The 26158-nt window shown below is 27.7% G+C and overlaps 1 protein-coding gene across 1 annotated transcript; it reads right to left on the bottom strand.

Annotated features, from left to right (window-relative positions):
• Positions 1–20696: 20696 nt before the first annotated feature.
• LOC136091971 (chitin deacetylase 7-like) lies at positions 20697–24024 on the bottom strand. Its single transcript, XM_065819690.1, has 5 exons — positions 23835–24024; positions 22598–22864; positions 22100–22158; positions 21698–21944; positions 20697–20722 (listed from the first exon to the last, which is right to left on the bottom strand). The coding sequence occupies exons 1-5, from the start codon at positions 24022–24024 to the stop codon at positions 20697–20699; spliced, it is 789 nt and encodes a 262-aa protein (XP_065675762.1).
• Positions 24025–26158: the final 2134 nt, after the last annotated feature.

Genomic DNA, 26158 nt, shown 5'->3' with positions numbered 1-26158 from the left:
GACAGAAAATTTCCGTGATATCCTTCCTGACTTAAGTCTTTTCAAAGCCAAAGAACTCTTTGCTAGGGTAAGTATGATATCGAATAACCTTTGAAGAACCATTTTCCAAAATGATGCTTCTTTGCGAATTTCATTTTCAAGTTCCTTGTCGATAGTATTAGTATCGTTTTTTTTCCAAAATTCATACACAGCACATGCCTCCGAACTCCGCTCGAACAACTGTGTTGTTTAATTCTTCCTGATAAATGCCTCCAATCTCGAATTCCCGTACACCAAACATTATTCCTTTGTGAAGCAAATAACCAGCAGGGTTGACAATAGGCAGTGTCTAGTATTTTGGAATAACACAACCAAAAACGATTAACTGGCCCATATTTAGAACACGAAACGTAGTACGATTTTAAAAAACACCTATTGTTCTGGTTGATGTCTATTGGAAAAGGTCCTGAAGGCTGTAAAGGCCCCATATCAAGAATTTGACGTTTTTCGTTATCACTTAATATTTTGTTCGTGAAGTTTCCCAAGTCATAAGAAGATTTGTCGTACACATTTTCGAAAAATGTAGAGGTCTGTGGTTCCTCCAAACCCTCCGCTCTTATGTGTGTTATGCAAACATAATCCACGTTCACATGATCGGCGGCGGAGGTCTCCAACTGCAATAACTGTCGAATCTTCTTCAGTAGGCTTCTCAACCAACACTGGAGTTACCACATTATTTGAGTCACTATCGATTAAAATATTTTGGCTAGATGTACTTGCAGAAGGCTGACTAAAAAACTTGTCAATTTTGGGCAATTTTTGTTTACTATCTTCTCTTTCTTGGAGTTGTTTGCGTTTAAATGCACCACTGGGTTTCTTCTTTTTTTCCATAATTTTAGTTTCTAATTTATTTAAACAATAAAATATTATATATTACTAGATAATTTAATATTGTATTGTTTTTACAATATATAATATAACAATATAATATAATTAGTGGTGGGCAACGAATAAAATTTTTAATCGCGACTCATCGCACGATTTGGTAGTTTGTTAGCATCAAGAGTGTGTGCTGCTTTTAAGTGATACTTCAAACTTTAAGCACTACGTTATAAGCACGATGTTAAGAAAATTCAGCTTTGCAGTGGTTACAAATAACTTTATTTCTATCAACTCCACCGTCTGGAAATAGTTTAAAATAAAAATGTCTATTTAAGAGTTCTGTACCTTTTTCTACTTTACCTGTTCACACAAGTTATTTTCTGTTTCAAATAAATCTACATTAAAAAAACAAAGTTTCCCTCGAATCAAACAAACAAATAAAAAAGTTTGCCTTTACACGGTTTTTTGGCAAAAGTTGCAAACAATTTACTAAAATTATTCGCTCGATTGTTAAAAAAATAACTAGGTGCAAGTTTAGAGCGTTTTTGAATGAATTTGATTGAATAAGAATGTTTTTATCATAAAAACATTCTTATTCAGTTAAAAACATTGAAAAACGTTCTAAAAATTTTATGAATGTTTTCGTTTTCAATAGTAGAAGAAATATACAACTATAATAACTTTTCTGATTATGTTAAGTATAATTATGCACATATTTATTTAGAAAGCTTATTTTGTCCATAGTTATTAATTTTTTTATTTATGTAAATGAAATTTTTATAAATAAACTTAACATAAATATATGAAATAACATATCTTTTGACAATTTAATAATCACATGGATCACATGGATCACCCAGGGTTTTGTATGTGTATTCAGAAGCAATGAGCAACGGACTTTCAAAGTAATAATAACAACAAATTAAAAGTGCGTTAACACGCGATAAAATAATTGTCGACTTTAATTTATTAATAATATTAATATATTCACCGACCACGTTAAAAGTAAAATAAAAAGAACGAGGAACACACTGATATGTTACATGTGTCGTTGGGATGCTACGCTGCTGGTTCTTAATAGATTAAAAATAACGTAGTTTATGTAAAAAATGGCCGCATTAGTCCGAGTATGTAAAAGAAAAGTAAAACGTACCGAAAACAGTTATTCGATTGAGGCTAAAAGTTGTGATCATTTAAGTGAAAACGACTTAAAAATATTAACGATATCATATTTTAACGGAAACTAACGTGACATTGTTCCTAAACTTTCTCATAGAAGTGTGGTGTTGAAAGAAATAATTTAAATTTTAAAAAAGAAATCATTTTTTATAGAAATTTATTCCAAATAATAAATAGTAATTTTTTGACATTAATGAATATATAAATAAAACTTATGATAATTTTTTTTATAACAAAAAACAATCAAGTACTTTTAAGTACTTGATTTTAAAAAAGTGATAGATAACGCATTGCATTTTTCAAGTAATTAAAATGTAACAAACAATTTTCTGGTTTAAAAAGCGACCGCAGCTACTTAATAAAATACTTTCATTATTCAACAGGTATTATTCAATACTTTTCTTAATCTTGTAAACACTATTCAACGATTTAAATTGTGGAAATTGCATTCTTAAATGCGAATACCAAGCATTCTTTGTAAATTTTAAAAGTCAACCGACAACCGACAACAACTCTACTGTAAAAGCAACAAAAATGTTCACATAATTACCTATAAAAGATTACATTTTGGGTTTATGGTAATACTCTCGCCTGCCTACAGGGTCGTACCAACGAGGTGGTGGAAGTGAGTGCTGAAATTTAAAACTGAATTTTGGCATCTAAAAAAAAAACCTTTATTGGTAAAATTAGCTTGCACGTATTCGTCGTTCGGTACGGCCCTGCCTGCCTTAATGTAGTGTGTTGTGGTTATAATAGTCGGGGGAGAAGACACAACAATAAATATTCATAGATTGTGTATTGTTGTGGTGGTTACGTTAAGATTTCAATAGATTGAGGGAGAGTTAATAGAAGGATAGGACTTATTGATAATTCATTTATTATTTTCAAGTGTACAGAAAAAGTAGTAGGGGAGACCGGGGCTAGTTGCAACAGGGGTAAGTTGCAACAATGCGGTTTAAAGAATGGTTTTTGTATATTTTTCCCAAATTTTTCTTAAATAATATAACTATAACTTTAACACGTCAGCTGTAAAAAACTTACAGTTATTCAATAAAAATTTCAAAAGTTATTGATGTTTTTTTTTTTTCGATAAAAAATTCTAAATTTCGTTTTTGAAGTTTTTTTGGGTTTTACTTTAAACTTAGAGGTATATGACCATAATAAAGTTATGGTAAGTTAAAAAAATCTTTTTCAAACACGATAAGTCAAAAGAAAATTTTTTTTTTCAATAAAAATAATTATATACAATGATTAGAGTGATAATGATGCCTATGGGGTAAGTTGCATCAAATTTCTTGGGGTAAGTTGAATCATAAATTAGCTGCGGGTTTTGTTGATTTTACGCACCTAAATAGTTTTTTCTAAAATAATGGACGCTTTTTTTATGTAACAGCGCAAACAAATATAAACGAAAAAAAAAATTTTATGATGAAGATAAGTTTAAATAAATTGCAAATGTATATAGTATATATAAAGCATATGTATATATATGTATATATGTTTATGTATTACATATTATGTATATATACATGTATCTTATATGTATATTATGTTTAATATACATATTACATACTTATATATACATATATATACATACATAATATATAATAAATGAATATATATACATATATATACATATATATATATATATATATATGTATATATATATATATATATATATATATATATATATATATATATATATAAATTTATACATAATATACATATATGTATATATACATAATATAGACGGGTTGGAATTGTTTTGAATTTGTCCGTTGATGTACGCATGCGCAAACTCTTGGCAGTCAAAACAAATCGTTGTTGGTTAATTTTTTGCTGGACTTCGTATGAAACTTCTGAAGATGTGGTCAAAATCTTTGTATTTTAGCATGTTAAATGGTAGTGATCAATTAGATTACAAGAAGGAATTAACATTAACAAACAAAGAAACGTTACCGGACCAGTATCCAATCGATAAACGATCGAACTGAAGCCAATAAGACTGCTGTTACTAGTAAACTGTATCAATGGAACCAAGTAAAGAGAAAGGCTGAAGCATCATCATTGCAAAATATATCCTTTATTAGACCAAAATCTAATGATTTACCATGTGAAATAAGATCAGCTAAAAGTACTGTAAAAATTATTCCATCAATGCAGAAGAATCCGTAAAAAATTTGGGTCTAGATAAAGTTCAAGAACAACCAAAGGTTATGCCTAAAGCAGCGTATTTTAATTACGTATTGTCTTAGAAAAATACTGACGGTATATTGATATCTGATGTGACAGAAGAAAATCTATGTCCAGAGCCTTTAACAAGTCTGTTTGATTGATTGAAGCAATTAATTTAGATGATTCTGTTTTAATAGAGAGATGTTTTTTAAAATACAAAAAATACAAATTAACTTACACCTCAAGTTCTTTTGATTTTTTTATCTGAAATTACTAAACTGTAGAGTTTATCCAGTACATTGAAAATTCACAGAGCAGGGAGAATTACAGCCTCTAATTTTTATGAAGTTATGCATTTCAAATATAACAACTCAAGTAAGTCATTGTTTAATAAGCTAATGTGTTATACGAAAGCATATAACACACCTTCCTTAACTTATGGCAAAGAAATGGAATGTAACACTATGAAACCATTATGAAAGAAAAACACAAAAACTTCCAATTGACAACTTCAGACCTTCACATTTTATACAATAAACCATACTTAGGAGCTTCACCTGACTATAGTAAGCTGTTCTTGCCATACTGTCGGTTTGCTAGAAATAATCGAAATGGTTTAGTGAATTGGGAAACAGATAAAAATTTCCCTATTGATTCATTTGAAAACATGAAGAAAAATCATAAATATTATGCACAAGTGCAGGGTTAACTATATGTTCTAAATAAAGAATATTTTTTTGTTTGGGCTTCAAATCATTATTTATTAGTTCGAGTTACAAGAGACTTAAAGTTTATTGATGAAATGATGCCTTTGCTCTGGAAATTATTCATTGAGTGTTTACCTCCTGAAGTTGTTACATACAAAAATGATTTATGTTTAGACAATAAACAAAAGTATTACTGTATTTATAAAAGACCCTGTTTTGAACAAATGATAGCATGTGATAAACCAGGTTGTAAAGTTGAGTGGTTTCATTATTCTTGTGTGAAAATTACACAAGCTCCAGTTGGTTCCTGGATATGCAACAGTTGCTTGAAATAAAATTATGTTTAATAGGGTTCTTCTGTCTGCACGATTATTTTGCTCCTAAGTATGGTTTATTGTATAAAATGTGAAGGTCTGAAGTTGTCAATTGGAAGTTTTTGTGTTTTTCTTTCATAATGGTTTCATAGTGTTACATTCCATTTCTTTGCCATAAGTTAAGGAAGGTGTGTTATATGCTTTCGTATAACACATTAGCTTATTAAGCAATGACTTACTTGAGTTGTTATATTTGAAATGCATAACTTCATAAAAATTAGAGGCTGTAATTCTCCCTGCTCTGTGAATTTTCAATGTACTGGATAAACTCTACAGTTTAGTAATTTCAGATAAAAAAATCAAAAGAACTTGAGGTGTAAGTTAATTTGTATTTTTTGTATTTTAAAAAACATCTCTCTATTAAAACAGAATCATCTAAATTAATTGCTTCAATCAATCAAACAGACTTGTTAAAGGTTCTGGACATAGATTTTCTTCTGTCACATCAGATATCAATATACCGTCAGTATTTTTCTAAGACAATACGTAATTAAAATACGCTGCTTTAGGCATAACCTTTGGTTGTTCTTGAACTTTATCTAGACCCAAATTTTTTACGGATTCTTCTGCATTGATGGAATAATTTTTACAGTACTTTTAGCTGATCTTATTTCACATGGTAAATCATTAGATTTTGGTCTAATAAAGGATATATTTTGCAATGATGATGCTTCAGCCTTTCTCTTTACTTGGTTCCATTGATACAGTTTACTAGTAACAGCAGTCTTATTGGCTTCAGTTCGATCGTTTATCGATTGGATACTGGTCCGGTAACGTTTCTTTGTTTGTTAATGTTAATTCCTTCTTGTAATCTAATTGATCACTACCATTTAACATGCTAAAATACAAAGATTTTGACCACATCTTCAGAAGTTTCATACGAAGTCCAGCAAAAAATTAACCAACAACGATTTGTTTTGACTGCCAAGATTTTTGCGCATGCGTACATCAACGGACAAATTCAAAACAATTCCAACCCGTCTATATTATACATAATTACCCTTCATATATATTATATACATATACAACTTATATAATCTTTTCTTTTCTTTTATTTTTTTTTTTTAAACTTATTATTATCATAAAATTTTGTTTTAAATTTATATATATATATAATATATATATATATATATATATATATATATATATATATATATATATATATATATATATATATATATATATATATATATATATATTATATATATATATATATTATATATATATTTATATATATATATAAATTTATACATAATACACATATAACATATATATATATATACATATATATATATATATATATATATATATATATATATATATATATATATATATATATGTATATGTATATAATATATATATATATATATATATATATATATATATGTATATATATATATATGTTATATGTGTATTATGTATAAATTTACATAATACACATATAACATATATATATATACATATATATATATATATATATATATATATATATATATATATGTATATGTATATATACATATATATATATATATAAATTTATATATATATATAAATTTATATATATATATAAATTTATATATATATATATATATATATATATATATATATATATATATATATATATATATATATATATATATATATATATATATATATATATATATATATATATATACTTAGAGCATCAGCAAAAAAGTATGGAATCCACTAATCAACTCTTTTTCGTTACATAAATAAAGTAAAAAAAGCTATTATTATGGGAATGCCGCTACCTATTCCTGGTTATAAAAAGTCACGCCAAGTTTTCAATTTATAACAAGAAAAAGTTATTGCTTCATATATATCAACAGCTTCTGATATTTATTTTCGATTATCACCTTATGAAGCACGAAAACTTGCATTTGAATGTGCTATAAAGTATAACCTTAATTTTCCAAAATCTTAGTTAAAACTTTCAATGGCTGGTCCTGACTGGATGAGAGGGTTTTTAAATCGACATTCAGGATTGTCTATCAGAACTCCAGAAGCAACAAGTCTTGCACGAACAACTAGTTTTAATTGTGCTAATATAGGTGTATTTTTTCAAAAATTATCAGATGTTTTAGATAGAAATCATTTTTCTGCATCTAATATTTACAATGTTGATGAGACTGGTATCACCACTGTGCAAAAACCAAACAAGGTAACTGCTCGTAAAGGTATTAAGCAAGTTGAAGCATTAACATCTCAAGAACGGGGGACACTAGTGACAATGGTGTTAGCTGTAAATGCATGTGGCAATAGTGTGCCTCCAATGTTTCTATTTCCGAGAAAGAAATTTTTTGCTCACATTATTTGTGATGGACCAAATGAATGCATTGGTGCTTCGAATGGGTCAGGGTGGATGAATGAAGAGTGCTTTGTTACTTACTTAAACCACTTTATTCGGCATGTCAAGCCCATAAAAGAAAGTCCTGTGTCTATTACTTTTAGACAACCATCAGTCTCATTTATTTGTTCAATTAATAACATTGTGTAAAGATAATGGTATAGTTTTGCTTTCGTTCCTCATTGCTCACATAAGTTCCAACCTCTAGATAGATCTGTATTCGGACCATTCAAAAAATGCGTAGCTAATGCACAAGACTCATGGATGAAACAATGGCCAGGAAAAACAATGAGTATGTATGATTTACCAGGAATTGCAAAAATAGCCTTACAGCATTCTCTTACACAATAAAACATAACATCTGGTTTTAGAGTGGCAGGAATATTCCCATATGATAAGGATATATTTTTAGATGCAGATTTCTAATCTCAACTCAATCTAAAGCAGGTATTGATATTAGTATATCAACTTCAATCTGCAATTCCATCTCTGGCATCATTAGAATTTTCCCCATAGAATGTAAGACCTCTGCCAAAAGCACAACCTAGGAAAGAAATACTCACTAGATCAAAGAGAAAGTATGCAAAAATTCTTACAGATACTCCAGTAAAACAACGACTTATGGCTGAAAAAGAAGTTAGTTCTAAAAAGAGAAAGTCTAATACTTCCACATCAACAAGCAAAAAGAAAAACATTAAAGGTGAATTAAAATGGAATTAATGTAATTTTTTGCATTAAAAAAATTGATTTTTAAACAAAATGTTATTGTGTTTTTATATCCTAAAAACAGAAAAAAACAGAACTTAAATATCCTAAATACTCCTCTTGTCTTTTTTTAAACTTAATTGTTTTTTATTTGACCAAGAGAACATTTTTTTTTCAAAAATAGTTTTTAGTTTACTAAACAAGTCAGGTATATGTGAAGTCTAACATAATAAATGTATTGCAACTCAAGGAAAATACTACTTTCTTTTATTGTAATTATAAAATTTTTGTTGCCAAATAGAAATTAAAGATTGACTAGTAATTTTTCTGTGAACTCTACAAGGCTTATTCTTTTAAAGTAATGTGTTGCAACTTGCCCCGCTCACTGTTGCAACTTGCCCCGACGCGGGGTAAGTTGCAACCTTTTTTTTTTCATTTTTGTTTCACTATTGCGGAATAACTAAGTTTTATATTATATTTATCAAAGTTGGATTAACATGTCACTAAGATCTATTTTATAACCCTGAAAAAAAAATTTCAAAAATAGTAAAGTTTAAGGAGATAAATGCAGTTTTATTAATTTTGTTGCAACTAGCCCCGGTCTCCCCTAAGTAAAAAGTAGTAGAATACCAAATGTTTCTACTGCATTGTTTTTTCATTTCATTTTTTAGAGTATTTTTTACCATACTATATTTTACTTTATTTTTCTTGTCATTATTCCTTTTTTTATGCGTGTATTTTTGGATTTTGGGGTGATTATAAGTTGTTAGGAGGGGTCGGTGTTTGGAGGGAAAAAGCGTAGATTGGATGGAAAGTAATTAATTGAAATCGACGAGATTTTTGGTGAAAATCGGAAGTTTACTACACCCTTGCAATGAGCCAGGGGAGAGTATTCATGGTATGCAATTATTTTTGCACACCATGTATAGAACGCGGTACATAAAAAAATAAATAAATTAGACGGTAAATAAACATACCAAATTTAATTTAATTGTCTAAATGGCGTCTTTCTTACATTACGCGCCGATTGGGTGTTTTTAAACAGTTGCAACAACCTCATGCATGGCCTACTGTTATTATACGACCTGATTTGTTGCATTTTCTGGAAAAAATTAAGAGGCCAGTTTTTTTACGGCAAATGTTTATTTTATTAAAATGGTCGAGGAAAACCTGAGATTATCATCAGTAATTACATTATGCTATACAATATTCTTCGCTTACTGATTTTCTGTTTCAGTATATTCCAATAACATATGAAATACTGAAATAGGCTTTCAAATAGCTATGTATCAAAATGCTACTAAAACAAACTTACATATTGCAAAGACTACTTACAACTCTTATCAGGAATTAAAAACAAAGGTTTGTAATTTTATATGTATTAAGGATTTGAGAAAAAATCTTTTATTAGCACTAGCTATCAGTTCTTTATCTTATTTTAAACTCTTTTACCTGATCTTTTCTTACAGAATCTGTAGTTTCTTTTTGTAAATTATCATAAAAAATATTAATGACGATTCGAGAGCCATGTTTAATTCGCCATTCTTGGTGATACTCGCATGTAAAATCAATACTGCTGTAATAAATCTTAAAAATTTGCTCTGCAAAACTTTTAATTAATAAAAAATAACTCCAATGTTTGATTAGAATAGGAGAAATAATATTTAGAATACTAAAAAGATGACAAATAAAATCATACAAGGATTGAATTGGACATTTAAGTCCACCTCTGGATAATATTTTCAGATATTCGTTATTAAGAACATCTTGGTCTGTATAAACCATTTTTGACCATAAGATAGACATTTAAATCTTTTTTTCAATTTTTTTTAGCAATGTAGCCTGCTATAATAACAGCAACTTCCATGCTATCTTCAGAAAGCTGACACTCTAATATCTCTGAAGACAACAATGCAATATCTTGCATAATATTTTCAAAGTTATTTCTAACATTTTTTTTTTAAATGGATTATATCATATAATAGAAATGTTTTTAAAACTTCATTATAAGCTGGATGATAAATAAATAGTTTTCCATCTCCAGTATAGGATTTATGTAACTCTGAAAATGCATTAACATTGGTAGAACGATTATCTGTAACAATAGCTCTTACTTTAAAACCTGATTAGTGCAATGAGGTAATGCACTCATCAATTTCTTTTTTCAACCATGATCCTATTGTGCAAACTTCAGGTGATGATCTCACAATATAAGGAATAGCTTTTTGAAGCCCTACAATCATAAAAACAAGAACACCTTTATAAAGACTACTTTCTGAATCTTCACCAATTTATTTCCCACTTTGATATTGGGCTGCTTTTTGCAAATACACTTCATCCACAAGAAGCACACAATCGCTTGATACAACAATGTTTTTGTAACAAAACTGTTATAGCTTTATATGCATTTATATCACTTTATATCATTTATATGGTTTTATATCATTTATATCACTTTATATCATTTATATCACTTTATATCATTCATATGCATTTATATCACTTTGGATTTTTCTAAATAAACTAAAAAGTGGTAAAGGTAGTTGTTCTAACAATAACTTATAAGACTGTGCTGAAGTGTGACATAATATTAGTGCATAACGTTAAGGGATGCAGAATATGGAGGTCTGCCTTAAGGAGAATAGTATCTAATTTCATTTAACTCTGTCAAAATTGAATTCATATCATTGGCATTATTTCTAATATAGACAGAAAAATTTTCTAACATACTACAGTTTGTTAATTTACAATTATGACCACTACGAAACCATTCAGATAAAGAAATATGATAGCCTTTATATGACAATGTAACATAAAGATCTTTATTTACAGTTATTGACTCAAAACAGTTGGTATGCCAGATTTTTCATCAAAACAGTTTATAATAAACCACACTATCATGAATTTTTCTAAATGTAAAGCCTGGCAGAGAATGTTATTCTGTCAAAGAATCAAGATTAATTATTTTATCAACACTTTGAAAATCTTCAAACTCATTTTTTCCTAAATATCTCAAAGTTGGTTCTTTTTGGGGCAACTTTGGAACCTTAGAGCCGACGATCCACTAATTTCATCGGTTTAAATAGTTGGAACTGGAAGAAGATTCAATTTCAAGGTGCATCTTTTTCCGTAATTAATAAATTTGTCATTATATGGTTCACACAAATAGCTAAATATTTTGATGGAACCCATTCTTTTCTATTAACAAATTATATACATCGTTCTCGCAAATCAAGTTCATCAGGAAAATGAAATGTTGACTTTTTTGGACCATTAGAGTAACCAGTTTTACAGTTTGTAACAACACAGTTATTAACCATTTTATTACTAAACAAATCAAAAAAATGTAACACAGTTATTTTTAAATATAAAGTTCGCTTACATTTATTACAGGAATTATCTCCACTTAAATAAAATCGCATAAAAAAGTAGTTCGACTATATACAGTAATAATAATAGACTGTCTGTGTGTCTTTTTCATTATTCCACTCTCTAATGGAATATAATGAAACAGGCAATCAGTCAGAATACGTTCACATATTAATCAGTTTAGAATACATTACATATTAAATGACAATAAAAGCATAAACTAATGCATGCAAGCAAATATTTATATAGTAATTGTTACAATATTATAGTTCAATATTTTGTTCAACACTTTTGTATAATATTCACTGGTAAATATATTGTTATTCTTGTTGTTGTTAAAATAACTATAATTAAGTATGTTGTTGTTAAAATAAATAAAATTTCATACGTCATTTAAAATTTAAAAATATGCCGTAAAAAAACTGGCATCTTAATTTTTTCCGGAAAATACGACAAATCAGGCCGTATAATTACAGTAGGCCATGCCTCATAGGCATTTATCTCTGAGCTGGGGAAAAATGCAAATATTCAAATTTAGTTTAAAACGATTTATCTTAATAACAATTTTATTTGACTAGAATTTTATTTGAACTAAAAAGTTAGTCGGGTTATTTTAGTTAACTAAAAAGTTAGTCGACTAAATTTAGATAACTGAAAAGTTAGTCAGGTAATTTTAGTTAGACTAAAAAGTTAGTCAGGTAATTTTAGCTAACTAAAAAGTTAGTCAACTAATTTTGGTTAACTAAAAAGTTAGTCAGGTAATTTTAGTTAACTAAAAAGTTAGTCGGGTAAATTTAGTTGACTAAAAAGTTAGTCGACTAATTTTAGCTGGACTAAAACTAACCTTAACTCCCACCCCTATTGTTAGTTATTAAAATTGTTATTTTGGTTTGCTTACAACAAATAAATAGTTTTATTGTTTACAACAAAGAACATGTAACTAAAGTTGCTTGTTATTTGTTATCTAGAATATAAAACTACGATAAACGTTTAAATGTTTTTTGTTCAACTTCTTTAAATTTGAATTTTTTATAGGCTACTAGTTGTTTTTAGAGAACGTTCTTAACCATTTAAACAGATTATCTTCTTTGTGAGAATGCTTCTGATTCTTGATTGATGGTAATTTTTTCTTCTAGAAAGTTTTTTCTTTAAATAAACAACCTAGTTCACGTGTTGACTTTTCTTTTAAAATATTTTTTTTTTTTTGATCAGTTCATTTTTACTTTGATATAATAATGTTCATTCTTTTGTGTCAAGAAGAAATTAAAAAAAAATTAAAAAAGTGAGAGAAATGTAAATAATTATAGTAACAATAACGATGATAATAATTATATAAAAAAAAGATAAGAAAATAATAATAATAACAATAGTTCACTTGTTTTGTACGATACAGTAGTTAATTGAGGCACAGTTAAAAATGTAAAAACTAACAATATCATAAATGATTTTAGGGGAGATAATAAGTTAATGCTTTCAATTATAGGCAATAAAAAACAAAATTAAACTTGCCTCTTTATTTCTTTTTTTTTTCTTTTTTTTTTGTAGCAAATTCAATTCGAAAAAAACAACCTATTATTACACTGGTCTGCGTCAAAAATGTTCCTAGGGTTTTCATAGATGATTCTCAATGAAATTTGTCTTCTAAATCCGAATCTAGGATTCAAATTTCTCAACCAGATTTAGTTTTTAAGATATAGACTTAAGGTTCTATACCGCATATAACAGCTGAGTGTCCATTTTAGTGCAATTTTCAGGTGACAGTTGTGCATTAATATATCTATAAACATTATCTAAAGTATATTTATAAAGTTGTATTTATCATTGTCAATTTTTTTACAGGCTAATATATGAGATAAATAAAATTTATTTCATAAAATGATTAGAAAATGTAAAAACAGTCCCGAAAGATTCTGCTATGTGTGTGAAAGTGTAACTGTGAGTGATCAGCAATGCACCATAACTACGTTAGTAAAGTCCCTTTACAGTGCATATTTCGAAATAAGGCTTGGCGATCAAGACAAAAGGTTTGCTCAAATATATGCTGCAAAACTTGTGTCGTAGCCTTAAGGCGCTGGAATGAGGACACACCAAACTGTATGTCATTTGGTGTACCGATGGTATGGAGAGAAGGCAAGGACCATACTACAGACTGCTATTTTTGTATAAACAGTCTTCAAGGTAAAATAATTTATTAAAAAAGCAATATTTAACTAATCCAAACATATTTTTTTTTATAGTCTAATGAAGCTTCTTTTGCCTATGGGATAGTAGGGCAGGAAATCTTCACTATAAAGAGAAAGATTGGCCATCTCGGGAGGCATTTACAATTGGCATCTACAACGTGATAGCTGAACCACTTGTCCCTCCAGAAAATGTTTTATTTCCTTCTCTCCATATCAAACTTGGTCTGATAAAATTTTTTGTAAAAGCACGGAGTAAAGAAAGCCAAGCTTTTAAGTATCCGTTGCAAAAGTTCCCGCAGATCAGTGATGCCAAGGTATATTTGGCGCAGGTATATTTGATGATGGTATATTTGATGCAGGGTATATTTGATGCAGGTATATTTGACGAACCCAAAATTAGAATTCTGTTAAAGGACAAAGATTTTAGTATTAAAATAGTAGGTATTGAACAAGATGCTTGGCGAACGTTCAGCACAGTAATTGAAGGATTTCTGGGAAATAAAAGAAGCACTGAATATGTTTCACATGTCAATGAGCTTATCAAAAGCTTCGAAAAACTGGGAGCTCGGATGTCAATATAAATTCATTTTCTCCAATCACATCTTGACTATTTTCCTGAAAACTGTGGAAGTTACAGCGAGGAACAGGGTGAAAGATTCCACCAGGATATAAAAACGACGGAGACCAGAAATCAAGGAAGTTGGGACATAAACATGTTAGGTGACTATTGTTGTTGTCTTAAACGCGACGTATAACTCTTCACAAACGGAATGCATCAAGGCCTTCTTTCCTCGGGAAATAGATTTTTTCTTTACAATATTCGATTACTTCACAAGTTGTTTTTAAGTTTAAAGTTAATAAAGGAGTTAAATTGAGCCTTTGTTCAGTTTACAAATAATTATTGCAATGTATTACATTACTAGGATGAAAATGAGAGATTTTTTGAAAATTATGTTTTCCTCAAAAAAAAAAGGTGTGCTGTATTTCAATAACCAGACCTGATTGAGCAAAATAAATGTCATACTCGGGTTTAGGAGGCCGTTTCATTAAGAATTACATAAGAAACCCCCTGGAACAGATCTTTTTTTTTCAAACGCAACCCTGTGTTATATTTATTTTTTATTATAAGTGTTATATTTATTTTTTAAATAAATATAATACAAAATGATATAAATTTACATTTATTTGACTAATTATTATAAAATTTTAATAAAACTTGTCACTCAATAAAAAAAAGAGCCTGACTTCATGGACAAACGATTAAGAATGTATTTAAAAAACAAATGATCAAACCATCTTTACTGGTTTTAAGTAGTTTTGGTTTAACAACATGTAATAAATTTATTTTTATTAAAAGCCACGTTTCTCTTAAATGTGGCTTTTAATAAAAATAATTTTTAGTATTTAGGTCTAAAGCATCTAAAAATATATAATTAACAATACTGATAGAAGTATTGAGAATTTTAGCATCATTAGAAAGTATTTTTATTTTTAGGCATCATTTATTTTTTAAATATTTCTGGTAATAGTAATTTTTGTTTTTTTGTTCTTTTATCAATACAAGCTTAAAAAAATTATATATATATATTTAATTTTTTTTTAATGTGACTGATTTACAATATCTTAAAATGATAACGATCTTTTTAAAGTTCTCAAACGCAACCTGAACTCGTCTTGGTTGATTAAGAAAATCCATAGTATAACTCTTTAGAACCTTAAGAAATTAGAATTATTTCGAAACAAAAAATTGAACGTAATATTAACGAGTCAAACATAAAACATTTTTGTAAAGAAAAAGTTTTATTTTTCAAACAACAGTTACTCAAAAGTATTTCAAATGACTTTTCCTTAATGTTCCTTAATGGCAATTAATGCACAATTTCAATATAAACTTTCGTGAGTTAGTCAAACGCGAACTGTAAATTTACAGTTCGCGTAAATTTACAGTTAAAATATTTAAATTGAGTTTACAATAAACTCAATTTAAATATTTTAAAACTTTATAAATTCAATTTTCAATTCTACCTTTTTAAACATTTAAACGTTTTAAATTTTTGAGTTTTATTAGTCAGTTATTAATTATTTGTTGTTGTTGTTGTTGTTGTTGTTGTTGTTGTTGTTGTTGTTGTTGTTGTTGTTGTTGTTGTTGTTGTTGTTGTTGTTGTTGTTGTTGTTGTTGTTGTTGTTGTTGTTGTTGTAATTTGGCAAAACTATTAGCGTGACACAGCGTGGTCGCAAATTTTTAGTAAACACTCGCAGATATTTTTTTAATAAGTTTTACAATATCCAATTATTAAAAATAAGTATTTAACGTTATGGGAAATGATAAAATAGATAAAAATTTTAGCATGTTGACTCGTTCTAAAAACTTTTACCAAAATCAGTCAATTTAATTACTTATTATAATTTTTTTGTTTGTCAAAAAGATTTATTCGCCAATTGCATAGAAGTAAAATCTCCAATATTAGTTTAAAAAAAAAAAAGAATTTTTTTAAATACTCAAAACTTTGCAAACAATCATATAAAATGAAACTTGATGTCAAGTATTTAACATTTGTTTCTAGTTAATATTTAATTGCTTTAAAGCAAATGAGCAATTATTTTTTATTACATCCGCCGGCAGAAGGCAAATATTTCCGCCTCCAATTTGACGGCTGCAGCCAGTTAGGAGGCAGAAACCATTGGAGGCGGCCTCCAAATGGTTTTGCCTCCAAAATTTCTTCTAGAGGCGGCCACCATTGGCTTCCGCCCCTCTATTGGCTTCGGTCTCCAAAACATTTTGCCTCCAAAAAAGAACTCTGGCTGCGGCCGCCAATAGAAAGACGGAAGCAACTGGAGGCGGAAGAACGAACATTAAGCCGCTAAAAATTGATCGGGAAGCTGCCGCCAACAGCTTACGCCTCTTTAAAAAGTCGGCCTTTCGGCAGAAAGTTTCATATAAACAATGACATAACAAGTAAGAAAAGGTATTGAAGTCAATAAAGTTACCCAAATAAAAATGGATTATAGCATCAAAAAAATGCAAATGACTGTTTATTTTTTTGTATTTAATAATTAAAAAAAAGGTAAATTTTCATGTTTTTTTTCTATTTCTAGAAAGTCATTATTTGTACGCTCGTACAAATAAGATCGCTTATATTATTTGTTCAATTGTAAAAATAAAGTTTATATAATAACAACCATATTTGTACGCAAAAAAATGTTCTATAATTTTTCTTTTCATTGGTATTGAAGATGTGATTCATTTCGAAACAGATCTACCAATATATATATATATATATATATATATATATATATATATATATATATATATATATATATATATATATATATATATATATATATATATATATATATATATATATATATATATATATATATATATATATATATACATATATATATATATATATATTTTAACAGATTTCTTTCGAAATGAATCTTGTGCAAACCTGTCGATCTTTAGTTTACTGAACTATTAAATTAGCCCAATTAGACCCAATAAATACTAGTTAGGCCCATAAATAAAATGGGTCCAATAATAAAAATAGACCCAATAAATAATAATTTAGCCTAATAAGGCCCAATTAGCCCAAATATGATCTAAGAAATGACAGTTTTATTTATCAACATTATTCGCATACAAATTTTGGAAGGTTTCTTATATCTTATCGCGGAGCTGTTTTGTGGAACCAAATAGTTTTAAAAATTTTTGATTTTTTCCAAAGTTGCTTTCAAAAACAAACTGAAAACGGTTATTGTTAAACAGTTCTCGGTGACAGGATCTTACGATCCTCTTCGAGTTTCCGTGTTCTCATATATTATGTACAACGACATTAATGTCGTTGTACATAATATATGAGAACACGGAAACTCGAAGAGGATCGTAAGATCCTGTGTCGAAGAGGATCGTAAGATCGATATGTAGAACTATTGTTTATTGAAAGTTATATGTATTTATTTTTTTAAATTTTAAAGTTTTATATAACTAGTGAAGCAATGTACAAATAAATGTACAATTATAAATTTTTAAAATTTTAAAATTTGAGAAATCTTTTGTATGGTCTTTCCACACTTTGACACACAGTGTAATGACGAAAAATACGCGCTATACAAAACATACAACATATATAGCAGTAGTCGCAGTGTATTGTACATACCTTGACTGACATAAATAGGGATAGGTGCAGTGAAGTAAACATATATTGAATGAGGGTATGTTACGAATAATGTCTGTATATATTTTATAGGTTGGAAACGTAAAAAAACATTGTAAACTCAATTTAAATCTTTTTAAACTTTTAAAAGTTTAAAACTTTTTAGGGGTCGTCCATAAAGCACGTACGCTCTACGTACTAAAGTAATGGATGGGTAATATAAAATACTTCTTAATTTATACAACTTTTTTAAAATTATAACTTTTTTAATTATTAAAAAAAAAAGCGGGGTGGGGGTGGCGGTGGGTAAGGTATTTTAAAAGCCTACGTACTTATTATGATACATGGGGGGAGGAGAAGGAGGGGGGCTTAAAACTGACAACAGGGGAGAGGGGATTCAAATTTCTAAACTTTTGGCGGACGAACTTTATGGACAACCCCTTAATCTTTTAAACGTTTTAAACTTTAAACAATTTAAAGTTTTTTAAACGTTGAAAAGCAGAGTTAATACTTTTTAACGTTTTATAGATTTAAACAAACAAGTTTTGCACTAAATCATATAAAACGTAATTATGCTGTCAATTTTTTAATATTTGTTCTTAAAGATTATTTAAACTGCTTGTTAACTTAAAATCTACCAGCATGAGGCTAAGATTTTGTCTTTAATTTGGCGGCATCAGCCATCTGGGAGGTAGAAGCCACGGGAGGCGGCCTCTATTTATTGGGAGGCCACTGTTAGCGGTTTCCACCTCCCTAAAAAGTCGGTTTTTTGTTACTTTGCCGACGGGCGGCATTACCAACTCAGGTCTGAGATACGTGGAAGTTATGAGATTACGATTATGAGACAAGATTACGAGACTAGAGGGAATGAAGGTTTTGTCTTTTATAAAATTGTTTTCTCCGAATAATAAAAGAAGGTTTTAACCTCAATAAAACTTTTTTTTTATTGTGTATAAAAACACAATAAAAAAAGCCTTCGCCATTTTATTGGAGAAAAATATTGTATAAAAGGCAAAAACTTCTTTTCCTCTTGTCTCGTAATCCCTAAACTAATCTTAGCGGTGTAACGTAAGTCCAACTACTAGTAGTGTGATTAGATATTAAGTACTCAACAAAACTATAATGTATTTAAAATTAAAACTACTAATACAAAATTTAAAAACTATGAAATAAATTGCTTAGCCATAAACATTTTTGATCGAATACAAATGAATGTTAGCAAGGAAAAGGGTTGCTATCTAAGCCAATAGGATTTCTTGTCCAATCGATGGCATTTTTAGCGGAAACAAAATATACATCTGGGTTCTTTAAAACTTCGTTCATGAATTTAATAAGACCTGAAAAAACAATTTTAACTTTAAAGAAATGGAAAAAAACAAAAGTTTTTCGCAAACATGCAAATTGAACAAATGATATTCATTATACACTATCATCCAGTTGCTTATATATATATTGATTTAATTGTGTTATTGGTACCGCACCCTAGTGAAAATAATTTAAACAAAAAAAAAATGCACCAGTAATAGATTACATCACAAAAAATTCGAACTTGCCCAATTAGGCTAGTTTTAAAAAAAAAAACATTTTTTTAAATTATAAGTTATAACCATTTTTGAAACCACCATACTTATACAGTTATAATTTATATATTTGAATATATAAATTATAACTGTATAAATATATATAAAAAAACTTGTTTCTGATGTACTTTTTTTCCGTATAAAATATATTAATTAAAAATATATTATTATTGCTTATATATAAAAAAGAAACCTATATATTGATTATTTAAGCAAAATAGAAGGATAATATTAGGAGCATTAAAAAGATAAACAGTGAGAAATATAGTAGAGATCATGACGGATCCAGAATACAAAATACAAAATATACAAAAATACTTCAACATCACCCCCCCCCCCCCCCCCCACACACACACACACGCACAAATACACACACACACACACAAATCCAGGATCCGTCACTGGTAGAGATATATTAGACTTTTAGTAGAAATTTATTTCTATATATAGTCAAGAACAACAATGTAGAAGTAATACAAATGTTGTACTTTTTGCATATTATTTTATAATTAAAAAAATCAAACCATTTTTTCTATATGCTTCCGTAGGCTGATCAAACCACAAAGAAGTACCAGACATAATAAATGGTTGCTTGTTGTCATTATAATTCAAATTAAAATTTTGCATAATTAAATTGTAGACGCTGTTTTCGTCTCCATTTACAAGACTGCTAAGACATAAATCAAATGTCATGCATGATTTTCCAGTATTACCGTCTGACCAAACATGTAACGGAAGCTCCCAAAGACCAGGATAAGAATCTAATAAAAAATCAATATTATAAGTTTACTAATAAGTAAAAATCTCTTTTTCTGAACTTTTACTGTATAAAAGTTAACTTTTAACAAATCGAATATAAAAGCAAAATAAATTGCTACAAAGAAAACTTATGTACAAACTACTGATGTAAAAAATTGTTTCTGGGAAAACTTGCACTATTTTTTATGTTAATAATTACATTTTTTTGCTTGTTGTATATGTACATGATTTGAAACACATATTTTTATTATTTAATCTAAAGCGATAAGAATAAAATGATCATAAACATAGATTATTACATTGATCTATAAATATATGAATGTTTTTAATAAAATATAATATGAAAATTATTGAAGTAATCTTATTATTGTTGTCATTATAATAGTTACCTAATAGGTAAACCTGCAGTTAAGCTGCTTAATAAATAATAAATAAGTTTTTGGTATTCAAGTATACTCTTAAACAATATAACAAGAACCTTCCATTAACGACGTAACGCTAAATTTAGATTTTAAATATAAAATCTTTTTCTCCTATAAGCGAAAATTTTTATTAAACATAAAGAGCTTTGTTGCATTAAAAATCTCCGCGCAAAAAAGCCAATTAATCTCCAAAAAATCTACTTCCTACTAAAAAAGGAATTTAACGTGATGTCGTGTAAGGACAGCCCCAAAGTCATCATCCAAATCTACTTTTTAACATTGTTAAAAAGTAGATTTGGGGTTGAAACTATATAGATTATTAATTTTACTTCATGCTCTCTCGTTCTCGGCGACTAAAAGCTCTTAATCTTATAATTTTACATTGTTTAAAAGTAGACTTAGGTAATAAAACTTTTCTATTGTTTATGAGACAACCAGTAATAGAAACCTGTCCCTTTTTTTTTTGTTTCTGGCTATGTATAAATTTTTTATGGGAAAAAGGAAACTGTAGTTTTTCTGTTGTTGTTTATAAAATACATTTTAAAAAGAGTACTAGTTGTGGTATATCTGGTTTGTGGTAAAGTTGAGTTGGTAGTAAATTGCGGTAAAGTTGAGAAATGCAAAGAAAATGCACTGTTAAAATACCATAAAAGATAACAGTTTTGAAAAATTTTAGCTCATATAACTTGTATACTCTGAAAAACCTAAGGCTCCTAGTCAACAAAAAATTATAAATTCATTAACGACGTAGAGAATCAAAACCCAATAAATGATCCATGTTTTTGGGTATTGTTTGCCTAGGTCACTAATTAACTTATAAAGTAATATCATACGGTTAAAATATATAAAACACTTTACTTTTTGGACAGTTACCCAAATAGCAAGGCACTGAAGGTAAATAATCAAGAGTGAATGGCCACCATCTGTCTGATAATCCTGTGCCTAGAGAACTGTCATAAAGAAAATCATTTTCGTAAAGAATTTGATATGTTGTTTCAACTGGTGAAAGAAATGGGTTTCGCCATCCATACGTTACGGCCCCAGACTTTATATTAAGTGCTGTTCGCTGATCAAGAATTTCTTGCTCTAATTGCTGTCTGTTTGCCTGAATGCAATAACAACAACAAAAAAAAAACTATGTTAAATTTTTATTATTTACTAAACATAAATTATCTTAATTTTAATATAAAAGAAACTTTTTTCCAAATAACTTTATTTTCTAATTTAACTTGAATATTCTTTTAGGAAATTTTTTCTTACGTTTGTCCACCAAGTGTTCGGGTTTCGCCGAGTTACTGAAAGATCCGCAATTTCAAAACCTACTCGTTAAAAAAAGTAATTAAAAATCAAAATTTTTTAATGTAAATTCTAATCCCTCTCTCTTCTTCTCTCCCTCTCTCTCTTATATTTATATATATGTATATGTATATGTATATACATATATATGTATATGTATATGTATATATATATGTATATGTATATATATATATATGTATATGTATATATATATATATATGTATATGTATATGTATATATATATATGTATATGTATATGTATATGTATATGTACATGTATATGTATATATATATATATATATATATATATATACATATATATATATATATATATATATATATATATATATATATATATATATATATATATATATATATATATATATATATATATATGTATATATACATAAACATATATGTTCTGTTTTAAAACTATATATTTTAGTTATAAAAATCTTAAACCTTTTTGAGCGCGATCTTTAACCATGTTATAATCTGTATTATCTCCAGAAACATAAAAAGTTGTCACAACTGGACAGTTGTTTGGATTTTTGGCATTGTCAAATAGATCTTTGTAAATCTGGAGATTGTTTGCATTTATACCGCCATCCATCATAAATATTATCATTTGTGGTGTATTGCTTTTAGGCAATGAGCCAGGAATATCTTTACCAGAGCATCTACAATTTGGCAATATGCATTTTAATGGATCGCAAGCAGTTGCGTTAACTATAATTAATCATAGAACAGTAAAATCTTAAAATACAATCAATATATATTTTAAATACAGTTAAAATTATTTTAAATTTTCAGCACCTATCGTTGATATCATTTTAATAAATATTAAAAGACACAAAATATTAACAGAGAAATTTAACTCTATATTAGTTTTCATTTAAACTTGATAATAATGTGATTGTGTCTACATTGTGCATGTGATCTTTTAAACTATTGATAAACTTAGAAAAAATTTATATTTACACTAATATTGCACGTGCGAATATTTTGCATATAATATTACATGAGTGAATACTCATAAATCTAAATTCGTCACGTTTTGTCAAAATCAAAAACATTAACATAAATTATTCTAACGTGCTGAGTCACTTTGAAAACTTTAGCGAAATTTTGTTAAATCAATATAAAATAAACTTGATTTTTTTGTTATTAGAAAACATTCATTGTCAAACAGAATAACTTCAGTTTTCAAAAACATTATTAAAAAATCTTAAGGACAAATAATTTTAGGAACTTTTATTGAACATTAACTTTATGAACAATCCAATAAATAAATTAAAAAAGTAAAACTAACGCACAAAATTAATAAGAATCAATAAAAATTCATAAATTAATTAAAAATAAATTTCGTACATATTTATGTGTATCATTTTAATATTTGATTGACTTTTTTCTTTTATCAAAACTAAAAATTAACTGAGGACAATATTTAAAAATATGAAGTTATTTTTATGGAAGTATAAATAGTATCATTAGTAATGTAAAAGAGTTTCTTGATGTCAAGATCATTAACCTCCTGCAATCTTTAAATATACATAAATATGTATGAATGAATTTGTATATGTATGTACGTAAGTTTGCATATGAAAAGCCTTGCATTTTTCGTTTCAGAAATTTATAGATATTGTAATTAACTAAAAATTTGCATATAATAATAAACTGTGAAAATAATTAAACCTACCGTATGGTTTTTTAGTCGGATTTTCCACTTGTGTGTTTACTTTTTGCGATGCAGGATCTGCTCCCAAAATAATTTCATTCAACTTATTTGAAAGCTCACCTTTCTGTATGAAAAGCACAATCATTCCAGCATACAAAAGAGCTATCAAAACACCTGCAAGTACTCCGAGAATAAATTTCAATGTCTTCATTTCTTTTTTTCAGTAAAACTCATTAACAAAAACTCTCATTTCTTGTAAAATATATATATTCCAGTTGTTATTATTCGAATAACTAATGGGTACAATTAAAAAAAATCTGTGAAATCCGTTTCATAAAGTTATCTAGGAAACAAATAAATGTACGTTTTAAATAATTTTCTCAAATATGCAAACAAATATATAATTTATTTCATTATTCCATATAGTTGGTAAACTTATCGTAAGAAATTCCAATTTCCTTAGTAATAGGTTTTATATTTCATCAATTTATTATTTGACAATTCAAAAAACCATTAAAATAAGCTACCAATAGTGTCCTGAATTAGTTTTAGACATTAGATTTAGTTTTAAATAAAGTACGGAGCAATTTAAATGACGTCATAAACAACGCGAGGTAATTAGTCTAGAAATGTTTTCTTAAATTTCCTTGTTAATATATTTGTTTTTGGTATTGCTTGTTTCAGAAATATTTTTAACTAAATTTTTAAAAATCAACTATATAACTAGTATTTTTTATTTTTTCATTTTAATTTTTTTGCTTTAAAACCCATTGCGCGGTGGTTAGAGTTTTGGATCAGAACCAAGAAGTTCGAGGTTCAATGTTGGATCTGGTCAGATATGCGACATTGGTAAGGAAGGAGGCGTGAACTACGTATTTATATGCTTATCCGCGGTGCTCTATGATAAGACTCTAAGAACTTCTTGGAGCACTTTAATAATAGCTATCAAAAAAAAGAAAAAAAAAACTGACTTTTTTGAGCATGCAAAAACTTGTGGTTCGAAACTTTGCATGCGAACTGAAGTTGGTACCTTATCTTTTAATGTTAATTTGCCTTTTGATTAAAAATGAAAAATAAATGACTTAATAAACAACTCGAGGTAATTAGTCTAAAATGTTTTTTAAACTTCCTTGTTGACATATTGGTTTTTAAATCAAATTACATAATTATTTCTTTTCGATGTTTTTTTTTTTAGAATTATTTAGACTGACTTGAATGTAAATGCAAGTATGTAATTGTCTTAAATTGAAGTTTGTAATCTTGCAAGCTCATAAATTGCAATTTGTGTCTTGTCATTTGTTGTGAACTTAACTTTTGATGAAATATGAGAGTTACTTAATTAAAATTGTTAACGAAAGTATTGAAAATTGATAACTGTATGTGTTTATGAAAAAATTTGGTGAAATTTCAGAAAAATTTAAAAGAACTTGATGAGAAATCTTATTTTTAAATGTTTTTTTTCCTTGCTTTTTTGTGGTGGTGTCCAGATTTAAAAGAGTGGCGTTCAACTCTTTCCCGAGTAAAATAAACTCATTCGTGAGAAAAAAAAAGACATTCTTTTTATAATAATTATTTTTATATTCTATAAAAAAGTGACGTAATATAGACAAAGAAGACAACTTGATTTTACAAATTTTGCCAATTATAAAATCTAATTTTATAATTTTAATAAACTAAAGGTCAATTTATTAATTATAATTATTATTTAATTTAAAAATAAACTAAATAATTTATAATTTCAGCGTAAAAAGCAATTTTCCCAGTATTTTAGGTCTGATTTTGATTAGTGCATTTAGATGTCGACATTGTCGATGTCGGCATTTAGATGTCGAGCGAAAATAGAAATTCTGTTTTTATTTGTTTAACCTTTTTTTTTTTTAAACTTAAAAAATAATAACTTAAAAAAAATATTTAGCCCTCGCAATTGCAACTAATTTGCTATTGTAGAAATAAACGTGGGTACTTTTGAATAATTTATTTCCTTGGCTTCTTTAAAAAACTGGTTTTTAAAATTCAACCGAAGTAATATTGCGTTAATTTGTTTAAACTACTATCAACAGGTATTTATAATTTAAGAGAAATTGAGAAAAAAGTTTTTGTTATCAACAAAACTCATAAAATATTAAAGTATGAAAAGTTGAAATATTAACAGAAAAGTTAAAAAAAACAGACGAATTAAAAGAATAAAGTTTTAGTATATTTTATACTTCAAAGCAATCCTTTTACAGATTGTATATCAGCAGCCATATTCACTTCACTCAAATTATTATTCACAATTTTCCATAATTAGAATAATTTGAATAATTAGCCATAATTACAATGGAGAATTGTACCATTCTACATAG

This window comes from Hydra vulgaris, chromosome 15 (assembly GCF_038396675.1).
Source record: "Hydra vulgaris chromosome 15, alternate assembly HydraT2T_AEP".
Taxonomy (NCBI): Eukaryota; Metazoa; Cnidaria; class Hydrozoa; order Anthoathecata; family Hydridae; genus Hydra; species Hydra vulgaris.
The sequence above is the reverse complement of the archived record's forward strand: the minus strand, read 5'-3'. Positions and strand labels throughout refer to the sequence as shown.

Bases quoted from the DNA above. Each gene is read 5' to 3' on its own strand.
- LOC136091971 (XM_065819690.1), bottom strand. From the start codon at position 24,024: ATGAAGACATTGAAATTTATTCTCGGAGTACTTGCAGGTGTTTTGATA. The intron at 22,865-23,834 runs GTAGGTTTAATT...GATTAATTATAG, and splicing joins TCCGACTAAAAAACCATACG to TTAACGCAACTGCTTGCGAT. The intron at 21,945-22,099 runs GTAAGAAAAAAT...TATTGCATTCAG, and splicing joins CGAACACTTGGTGGACAAAC to GCAAACAGACAGCAATTAGA.